The sequence below is a fragment of the Zophobas morio genome, unplaced genomic scaffold (genome assembly GCF_036711695.1).
Source record: "Zophobas morio isolate AGI-343-1 ecotype UQ-CSIRO unplaced genomic scaffold, CSIRO_AGI_Zmor_V1 ptg000028l, whole genome shotgun sequence".
Lineage (NCBI taxonomy): Eukaryota > Metazoa > Arthropoda > Insecta > Coleoptera > Tenebrionidae > Zophobas > Zophobas morio.
In genome coordinates, this window is record NW_026972133.1 from 2,821,716 (window position 1) to 2,832,845 (window position 11,130).

An 11,130-nucleotide genomic window follows, 5' to 3' on the forward strand; every position below is an offset into this window, starting at 1 on the left:
AATTCAAAGTTCAAAATGGAAAAGTTTAAAAGTAAAAGAAAATCGATGAATTGAAAAATTGAAAAACCGAAAAATCTCAAACCGAGGAGTCGAAAAATCGAAACATCGAAAGATCGAAACATCAAAAAACTGAAAAACCTAAAATTTAGAAATTTGAAAAATGAAAATATCGAAAAATTGAGAAATCGAGAAATTAAAAAATCACAACACCAAAAATCGTAGAATTGAAAAATAAAACGTCGAAATATCGAAAAATTGAATAATCAAAAAAATTGTGAAAATCAAAAAATACAGGAATTGAAATACTGAAAAATCGAGAAAAGGAAGCATAAAAAAATGTAAAATTTAAAAACTCGAAAAATTGGAAAATCAAAAAACTGAAAAATTAAAAATTTAAAAATTTAAAAAATTGAAAAAGACAAATATCCAAGAATGAAAATCGAAAATTTAAAAATTGAAAAATTGAAAAGTCGAATTACCGAAAAATCAAGAAATTGAAAAATCAGAAAGTTCGAAAATTCTAAATCAGAAATGACGAAAAATGGGGAAATCGAAAAGTCGAAAAATTGAAAAACTGAAACAACGAGAAATCAAACCTCGAACAATCGAGATATCCAAAAGTCGAGAAGTCGAAACAACTGAGAAATCAAAGTAGCTCAAAATCGAAAAGTTTAATATCAAAAAACTGAAAAATTTAAAATTAAAAAAATGTCGATGAAGGGAAAAACTGAAAAAACGAAAAATCGAAAAATTGAACAATCAAAAGATCGAGAAGTTGAAAAACTGAAAAATCGAGATCGAAAAATTGAAATATCAAGAAATTGAAACATCAAAAAACTAAAAAACCTGAAATTAAAAAAAAAATCGAGAAATTGAAAAATCGAAAAGTTGAATTATCAAAAAGTCCGAGAACTGAAATATCGGAAAATTGAAAAATCGAAGTCGGAAAATTGAAAATTTGAAAAATCCAAAAATTGAAAAATCAAAAACTTGAAAATTGCAAAAATTGAAGAATTTGAAATACTGGAAAATCGACAAAACGAAACATTTGAAAAAACTGTAAAATTTAGAAATTCGGGAAAGTCAAAAAAGTCAAAAATTCAAAATTCAAAAATTTGAAAAATTGAGGAAAATTGGAAAAATCTAAAATTTAAAAATTGAAATATTGAAAAGTCAGATAACTGAAAAACCAAGAAATCGAAAAATTGGAAAGTTGGAAAGTTCTAAAATAGAAATGAAAAATTGGGAAATCGAAAACTGGAAAATCGAAAACTTGAAAAACTGAAATATCGAGAAATCGAAACTTCGATAAATCGGGATATCCAAAAATCAAGAAGTCGAAAAATCGAAAAACTGAGAAATTAAAACTAGCTCAAAATCGAAAAGTTTACCATTAAAAGAAAATCGATGAATTGAAAAATTGAATAAACGAAAAATCAGGAAATTGAACAATCAAAAGATCTAAACAGAAATCTTTATAAATCCAGAAATCGAAAAACTGTAAAAAAAGGTAAATCAAAATTTTTAAAAATCGAGAAACTGAAAAGATTTTAAAAAATGAAAATAAAATATTGAAACACCAAGAAGTCGAAAAATTGAAAAATTAAAAAATCTAAAATTTAAATATCGAAAAAGTAAAAAATCGAAAAATGGAAAAATGCGAAAACTGAAATATCGGAAAATTGCAAAATCGAAGTCGGGAAATTGAAAATTTTAAAAATCGAAAAATTGAAAAATCAAGATCTTAAAAATTCGCAAAAATTGAAGAATTGAAATACTGAAAAAGGGATAAAACCAAACATTTGAAAAAAAGTACAATTTAAAAACTGGTTGGAAAATCAAAAAACTGAAAAATCAAAAATTTAAAAATTTTAAAAACATTGGGAAAAATCGAAAACTTGAAAAATCAGAAACTTTCAAATTCGCAAAAATTGAAGAATTGAAATACTGAAAAACCGATGAAATCAAACATAAAAAAAAGTAAAACTAATTGGAAAATGAAAAAAGTGAAAAATCAAAAATTTTAAAATTTTGAAAACGTTGGGGGAAATCGAAAATTGGAAAATCGAAATCAAAGTAACCCAAAATCGAAAAGTTTAAAATTAAAAAATTAGAAAAATGTAACAAAACGGAAATATCGAAGAACTGAAAAAACATTGAAAATCTGGAAATCAAAAAAATCTAGAATTTTAAAAAATGAAAAATAAAATAACGAAAAATTGAAAAGGCGAAAACCAAAAAAATTAAAAATCGATAACGTCAAAACTCTAAAAATGGAAAAATTGAATAATAAAAATCCGAAAACAGAAATATTGGAAAACTGAAAAACAGAAGTCGGGAAATCGAAAATTTGAAAAATCGAAAATAATAATAATAAGTTTAATAATAATAATAAGTTTATTAGTGCATAAGAACTACAACGGTTTTTGCATAAGTCAAGATACAAAATTAAAATTAAATACATTTAAATTGAAAAGTACAGCACATCATTTAGAAACTCTTCAAAGGTGTAGAAAGCCTTTGAGAGCAAATACTGTTTCAAAGTAATTTTGAATTTACGCATGGACAGAGTTTGCACGTCATGGGACAACTTGTTAAAAAATATCGAAGAAATGAAAATTTGAAACATCGAAAATTTAAAGATTCAAAAGTCGGAAAACTGAAAATCGAAAAATCGGAAAGTTGGCGAATTCCAAAACAGAAAAGACGAAAAATTGGAAATCGAAAATTGGAAAATCTAAAAGTCGAAAAATCGCAAAATTGAAAAACTGTAACATCAAGAAATCGAAATGTCGAAAAATCGAGATATGTATTCAAAATTCGAGAAGTCGAAAAATCGAAAAAGTTAGAAATCAAAGTACTAAAAAATTGAAAAAACGAAAAATCGAGAAATTGAACAATAAATCTTGACTAATCAAAATTTTTAAAGATCGAAAACTGAAACTCGAAAAATTGAAATATCAAGAAATCGTAACATCAAAAAACTGAAAAACCTAAAATTTAAAAATTAAAATTAATGAAAAATGAAAAAACATCGACGAATTGAAGAATCAAAAAAACAGGAAATCAAACAAATATAAAATTTCAAAAAACGAAAAATAAAATATCGAAAATTTTGAAAAATTTTAAGAATCTAAAATTTAAAAATCGAAAAATTGAAAAATCAAAAAGTTGAAAAATTGCAAAAATTGAAGAATTGAAATACTGAAAATCGAGAAAATGAAACATTAAAATATAAAAGAAAATTTAAAAATCGAAAAATTGGAAAATTAAAAAATTAAAAATGAAAAAAGTCTGAAAATTGAAAAACCAAGGAATCGAAAAATCGGAAAGTTTTAGAATTCCAAAACAAAAGTGATGAAAAATTGGGAAATCGAAAAGTCGAAAAATGGAAAAATTGGAAAACTGAAACAGGCAGAAATCGAAACATCGAAAAATCGAAATATCCAAAAGTGGAGAAACTGAAAAATTAAAAAACTGGGAAATCAGAGTACCCCAAAATCGAAAAGTTTGTAAATAAAAAATAGAAAAATTTAAAATTAAAAGAAAATCGATTTGAAAAATTGAAAAAACGGAAAATTGAGAAATTGAATCATCAAAAGATCGAGACATATCTAGAAATCTTGATAAATCGAGAAAGCAAAAAACTGAAAAATCGATAAAACAAAAACTTTCAAATTCGAAAAATTGGAAAACCGAAAATCCTAAAACCGAGAATTCGAAAATTCGAACCGAAAATAAAAAAATTGGAAAATCTGAAAAATTGATAAATCGAGAAATTGAAAATTCCAAACCAAAAAATCGACGAATTGAAAAGTTGAAAAATCAAAAACTTGAAAAACCGCAAAAACGAAACATTTGAACGTCTAGGAAATGAGAAACGGGAAAATAAATAATAATAATCGAAAAGTCGAAAAATTTAAAAAGCGAAAAACTAAGAAATTGGATATTGAGAAACTAGAAAAAATCTAAAATTTCAAGAATTGCGAAATTAAAGAATAGAAACGTTGCAAAATCTCTGCACTGAAATATCGAAAAATTTAAATTAGGGAAATTGAAAAATTGGGAAATCGAAAAAATTTTAAAGTAGTTTAAAAAAATCTCACGGCACCCCTTTTGTTTTATTTTTGAAGTAAATAAAAAGAATCTTAGGGACCCGTGTTGTCTGCTTTTTGAAGTAGTAAAGAATCTTGGAGATATCTTGTCTTGCGTTTGAAGTAATTTGAAAGAATCTCTGTGACCATTTTTGTTTTGTTTTGAAGTGGTTTTTATAGAATCTCGGGCACTTCTTGTATTTTGTTTTTGAAGTAGTTTGAAGGAATCTCGGGGACTTTTTTGTTTTGATTCGTTCGATAATTTTTTTCCAGGATTGTCTCAACACGGATAGTCCCGAGCACCTCTGCGCTCTCATAGACTTCGCCATAGCCATGCGCCAAAAACTAGACGACATCAACAAAGACTCCTTCAATAATTTTGGACTGAGGGTGGGAGTGTCGTGCGGAAGTCTAGTTTGTGGGGTAATCGGAGCTAGGAAGCCCGTTTTTGATATTTGGGGGAACACCGTGAACGAAGCCTCCAGAATGGATTCAACAGGCGTCATAGGCCAAATACAAGTCCCGAAATACACAGCTCAGGTACTTCGCCCTCAAGTTCTAACTCTTGCTTACCTTAAAGTTCACCAGTTGTTAGGTGTGCGCGGCTACGAAATCAAGAAACGCGGATCCATCGAAGTGAAGGGCAAAGGCCAAATGGAGACCTACTTCGTGATGGGTCGCCAGCAAGGCAGACCGCCCAGTTTCCAGCGCCAACCCAGCCACTACAGTACATTGGCGGCGGTCGTCTACGCCATGGCGCAAACAAGGCGGAAACACACCGGACACACACGTAAACCACCTCCACAGTGAGTCCTCTAGGTGTTGATTCTTTCTTTGATTTTTAGCTGGAAGCTCCGCCCTTGGTCGGGCCCGCACCCAGCAGAAGATCGACGTGGGTAAGAAGATCATCAACTACAGCTCCATGCGCATCCCCCACCGCGCCCCCGCCTACCCCATCCGGCGCAACACCACCCGCGCCAACCAGCGCAACATGCACGCCCGCTCCCAGCCCAACATGCGCCAGCTCGGCGGCTCCGGCAGCCACCTGGAAAACATGAAGGCGTACAAGTCCATCGAGAAGGACGTCATCGCCAACAACATCAACAAGATGATGGTGTCGCAGTCCGCCCCGCACACCCCCGTGTCCGCCCCCAGCCACGCCGAAGGCCCCATCTTCAAGTCCGTGCCGCGCTTGCTGTCCGAGCCCATGGTGGGCTACCGCTCCAAGCAGTCCTCCCCCGCCACCAAGACCAGCAAACTCGAGCGGAACTCGCCGCACATGATGGAGCGGCGCGCGGACAACGAGATGACCGATAGTTTCAAGGTGCGCTCGCTGGGGGCGGCGGTGCCGGTGCACCAGTCGCCCAAGCACGGCGGCAGGAAAGACATGAAGTTCTTCCTGAAGTCGCCGCTGATCAAGAGGGACACGAAGATACAGCTGGAGAGAGGAGGGTCGAAGGAGAAGCCCGAGAGGATCAACTCGTTGGATGGAACTCATGTTTAGATAATTTTATGTCTTCGGTGTTTTTCTTTCGGGGGAAGGGCGAATTGATTCTAGTCATTTTTTATTTAGTTTAGGAAAGATGGGACCAATTGTTGATGGGGTTTGTGAAGGGTTTGGAGAGGGTTGGTGTTGTAAATAAATGTTGATGTATTGGAGGAGTTTTATTGGTGTGGGTGTGACTGTGTGGGTGTTGTTTGCTTAGTGGAGTGTGAGATGTGTGCATTTGGGGTGATACGGAAGTATCGATTTTGGTCGCTTGGGTCATTTTTATTCATACTTAAAATATTCAAAATATAAGAATTATCGCTGTTTTGTAAAAAGGGAGGGGTGGAAAAATCGAAGGAATTAATCAGGTTAACTCAGATCAGGCTAGATCAGCTTAGGGTATGTTGTTTTTGCAGCCGAGAGATTTATTTTTATGATAGGACCCAACCAACTTCGCTGAAATTCTTTCCTGCACACTTTTGTGAGAATAAACCTGTAAAAAAAATAATGCGAGCGCAGCGAGCACGTTCAGGTGTAATTTAATAAATTATTCAATGATACATTCCCGGTAAATTATCAAGAAAAAATTTGTAGTTTTTTCAAAATTTAAATAAAGAATATATGTGATCACTATAATGTCCCTTAGACTGAAACGTCTTGAACGTGCTCGCTACGCTCGCATTTTAGTTTAGTTATTTCCCTTCATAGAGAGATTTCGACAATTATTGTAACAAAAACTAAGTAGTCTAAAAAATATATTTGTGAATATTAAAGTCAGTAACCTGAACTCAAGATGGTTTCATAAATCACACATCAGGAATATGTTATTTTATAAAATTTAATTAACATTTACTATCGTGAAAGATTTTGGTTAGCGCTTCACCATCTACACGATATTTCTAATATATTTACATTCAAAATTTGCCAACAATCGGTCTGGTAGTTCAGATGATTATTTGAGACGGCAGACGACAGACAAACGAGCGATCTATGTTTTTGTATTCTAGGGGTCACGAAACGTCGAGAAAACATAAAAGTAGTCAGTCCCCCGATGAACTCGACTGCAATACATACTTTCAGGTAGGAAAAAATGTACAAGGACTAAAGTTTCCTTGCTTGATTGCAGAAATTGGAATGAAATATTTAAAAATTATCTTTTATTTCAGTTTTGGGATTTTTAAATATATAATTCGACATTTAAATTTTTCGTGTTTTTGATTTTTTTACTTATTCGATTTTTCAAAATATAGCCACTTTTAAATTGTAAAAATTTTGATTTTCCGATTTTTCAGTTTTTTGATCTTTCAATTTGTTCATGTTTTAATTGCTCGATTTTTAAATTTTCAATTTTTCGAATTTTTAAGTTTCAGGTTTTTCACTTTTTTGTTATTTCGATATCTTAATTTCGATTTTTCGACTTTTGATGTTTCGATTTCGCGTTGTTTCAATTTTTCGATTTCGATTTCTCGATTTCTCATATAATCAGATAATTAAACTCTTATTCGAAGTTTTTTCAGTTTTGGGATTTATGTATTTAAATTTTTCGATTTTTCAATTTCTGGCGTTTCTAAATTTTTGGATTTTTCGATTTCTTAATTTCTCGATTAATCGATTTTTTAGTTTCGATTTTTAAATTTTTAGATTTTTCAACTTTCTTTTTTTTTTGATTTTTTATTTACTCGATTTTTTAAATTTTCAATTTTTCGAATTTTTAAGTTTTAAATATTTTCGATCTTTGCCGTTGATATTTCATTTTTTTAATTTTCGATTTAATGGCTTTTTTTCAGTTTTCACCATCTCGATTTCAGATTTTCCGGTTTTTCAATTTTTCAGAATTAATTTTTCAGTTTTTCGATTTCGATTTTTGATTTCTCAGTTTGTCGATAATGCATCTTTTAGATTTTTCGAATTTCCAGTTTTTTAACGTTACAGTTTTGGGATTTATGTATTTAAATTTTTAAATTTTTGGCTTTTCTAAATTTTGGATTTTTCGATTTCTCAATTTTTCGACTAATGCATTTTTAAATTTTTCGACTTTTCGATTTTTTGTCTTTCCGATTTCTCTATTTCTCAATTTCAAATTTTCACTGTCTAAGTTTTGAGATTTTTCAATATGTATATATTTCGATTTTCTTTTAATTTTTAGATTTTTCGACTTCATAGGTTTTTATGATTTTTTACTTATTCGATTTTTCAAAATTTTGCGATTTTTTAAATCATAAATTTTTCGATTTTTCAATTTTTCGTTTTTCGATTCTTTGATCTTTTGATTTCTCGTCTTTGTAAATTTTCAATTTTTCGAGTTTTTAAGTTTAGATTTTTCATTGTTTTTTTGTTTTGATTACTCAGTCTTTCGATTTTTCGCCTCTTATTTTTAGATTTTCAGATTTTTTAATTTTTCGGAATTAATTTTTCAGTTTTTCGATGTTTCAATCTTCTTTCACTTTACCGTTTTTTTTTTAATTTTGAATTTTGAATTTTCCCATTTTTCGATTTCGATTTTTCCATTTTTCAATTTTTCAATTTCTCGATCTTTCGATGTTTCGATTTTGCAATTTTCCAATTTTTCGATTTCGATTTCTCGATTTCTCAGTTTTCGATTTTCCAATTTTTCAAGGTTTCAGTTTTGAGATTTTGCATTTAAATTTTTCAATTTTTCTATTTTTCAATTTTTGGCGTTTCTAAATTTTTGGATTTTTCGATTTCTCAATTTCTCGATTAATTATTTTTTTAATTTTTCGTCTTCCCGATTTCTCTAGTTCACACTTTTTCGATTTCTCAAATTTTCAATTTGTGGGTTTTTTAATTTTTAAATTTTGGGATTTTTCAACTTGTATTTCGATTTTTAAAGATTTATATTTTTCGACTCTCTTTTTTTGATCTTTTACTTATTAGATTTTTTAAAATTTCGCTATTTTTTAAATCTTATACTTTTCGATTTTTCAATTTTTCGATTATCGGGTTTTTTAAGTTTAAATTTTTCAATTTTGAATTTTCCCAATTTTGAATTTTTAGCTATTTCGATATCTCAATTTTTCGATTTTTCGACTTATCGATCGATTTCCCGTTTTTTCTAGTTTTGGATTTTTCAATTTCTCTATTTCTCGATTATTCGATTTTTTAGTTTTCCGATTTTTCGATTTTCCGTCTTCCCGATTTCTTTTGAAAATCGAAAAATTGAAAAACCGAAAGATCTAAAACTGACAAGTCGAAATATCGGGAAATCGAAACATCAAAAAAACTGAAAAACCTAAAATTGAAAAATTAGGACAATTGAAAAATAGAAATATCGAAGAACTGGAAACTCAAAAAACGAAACACCAAAAATCGAAGAACTGAGAAATTTAAAAAACCTAAAATTTAAAAATCGAAAAAGTATGAGGTCGAAAAATAGAAAAACTGAATAATCAGAAACTTGAAAAAAAATTGAAGAATTGAAATACTGAAAAATTGAGAAATGGTTAAATAAAAAATCGGAAAGTGGTAAGGTCGAAAAATCAAGAAATCAAAAAGTCGAAAAACCAAAAAAGTCAATGAATCAAGAAATTGAGAAATCGAAAAATCGAAAATTTAGAAACGTCACAAATTGAAGAGTCGAAAAATTAAAAAATTAAAATATTGAAAAATCGTTAAACTGAAACATCGGAAAATTAAAAAAATTAAAAAATCCAAAACTTTTCAATTTCCGGGGTTTCTAAATTTTTGGATTTTTCGACTTCTCAGTTTCTTAATTAATCGATTTAATTTTTCGATTTTTCTTTTTCTCCGTTTAAGTTTTGGGATTTTTCAATTTTAGGATTTTCCAAGATTTCGATTTTTAAATTTTTAGATCAATCAACTTTCTGTTTTTTTGATTTTTTACTTTCTCGAGTTTTCAAAATTTTGCGAGTTTTTAAATCTTACATTTTCCAATTTTTCAGTTTTTGATTTTTCGATTTGTTGATGTTTTGATTGCTCAATTTTTTAAATTTTCCATTTTTCGAATTTTTAAGTTTTAGATTTCTCACTTTTTTGTTATTTCGATTTCTCAGTTTTTCGATTTTTGCCCTCTCGTTTTCAAATTTTCCGGTTTTTCAATTTTTCGGAATTAATTTTTCACTTTTTCGATTCTTGATTTCTCAATTTTTGGATAATTCATCTTTTCTATTTTTCGATTTTCCAATTTTTCAGCGTTTCAGTTTTGGGATTTATGTATTTAAATTTTTGTATTTTCCAATATTTGGCGTTTCTAAATTTTTGAATTTTTTGATTTCTCAATTTCTCGATTAACAGATTTTTTAGTTTTCCGATTTTTCGATTTCTCTGCTTAAGTTTTGCGTTTTTCCAAGATTTCGATTTATAAATTTTTAGATTAATCAACTTTCTGTTTTTTTGATTTTTTACTTTCTCGATTTTTCAAAATTTTGCGAGTTTTTAAATCTTACATTTTTTCAGTTTTTTGATTTTTCGATTTGTTGATGTTTTCATTCCTTAATTTTTTAAATTTTCAATTTTTGGAACTATTAAATTTTAGATTTTTCACTTTTTTGTGATTTAGATCTTTGGATTTTTGTCTTCTCGTTTTTACATTTTGATATTTTCCAATTTTTCGAAATTAATTTTTTTCTATTTCGATTTTTAATTTTAGATTTAACGGTTTTCTTTCGATTTTTCGCGTTCCCGTTTTCAGATTTGCCGATTTTTCAATTTTTCGGAATTAATTTTTAAGTTTTTCGATGTTTCGATTTTTCACTTTTTCAATTTCAATTTCTTGATTTCTCAGTTTTTGGATAATTCATTTTTTCGATTTTTCGATTTTCCAATTTTTCAACGTTTTAATTTTGGGATTAATGTATTTAAATTTTCCGATTTTTCAGTTTTTCAGTTTCTGGCTATTCTAAATTTTTGGATTTATCGATTTCTCAATTTCTCGATTAATGCATTTTTTAATTTTTCGACTTTTCGATTTTTCGTTTTCCCAATTTCTCGATTTCTCAATTTTTCGATTTCTCAAATTTTCAAGGTGTAAGTTATGGGATTTTTGACTATGTATTTCGATTTTTAAATTTTTAGATTTTTCGACTGTCTCTTTTTTTGATTTTTTACTAATTCGATTTTTCAAAATTTTGCGAATTTTTGAAATTTACATTTTTAGATTTTTTTTGTTGTTTGGATTTCTGTCTTTAGATTTTTTGCCTTCTCATTTTTAAATTTTTCGATTTTTCGGAATTAAATCTTCAGTTTTCCGAAATTTTGATTTTTTAAATTTTTCGGGTTTTTTAAGTTTAAATTTTTCAATTTTGAACTTTCCATTTTTGACATTTAGCTATTTCGATAAGTATCTCAATTTTTCTTTTTTTCGACTCCTCGAATCATCGATCTTTTGATGTTTTGAATTCGCTTTTTTCAATTTTTCGATTTCAACACCACCCGCGCCAACCAGCGCAACATGCACGCCCGCTCCCAGCCCAACATGCGCCAGCTCGGCGGCTCCGGCAGCCACCTGGAGAACATGAAGGCGTACAAGTCCATCGAGAAGGACGTCACCGCCAACAACATCAACAAGAT

The 11,130-nt window shown here is 29.6% G+C and overlaps 1 protein-coding gene across 5 annotated transcripts in view; it reads left to right on the plus strand.

Moving 5' to 3' along the window:
• LOC135137142 (adenylate cyclase type 8-like) overlaps window positions 1-5,750 on the plus strand; it is a 158,952-nt gene extending 153,202 nt beyond the window's left edge. For all 5 annotated transcript variants that reach the window (XM_064066722.1, XM_064066725.1, XM_064066723.1 and 2 more), the window contains 3 exons: window positions 4,368-4,634; window positions 4,683-4,884; window positions 4,940-5,750. In XM_064066722.1, coding sequence (XP_063922792.1) covers window positions 4,368-4,634; window positions 4,683-4,884; window positions 4,940-5,598 — 1,128 coding nt within the window. In that variant the 3' untranslated portion in view covers window positions 5,599-5,750. The remainder of the gene's footprint in view (window positions 1-4,367; window positions 4,635-4,682; window positions 4,885-4,939) is intronic.
• Window positions 5,751-11,130: the final 5,380 nt, after the last annotated feature.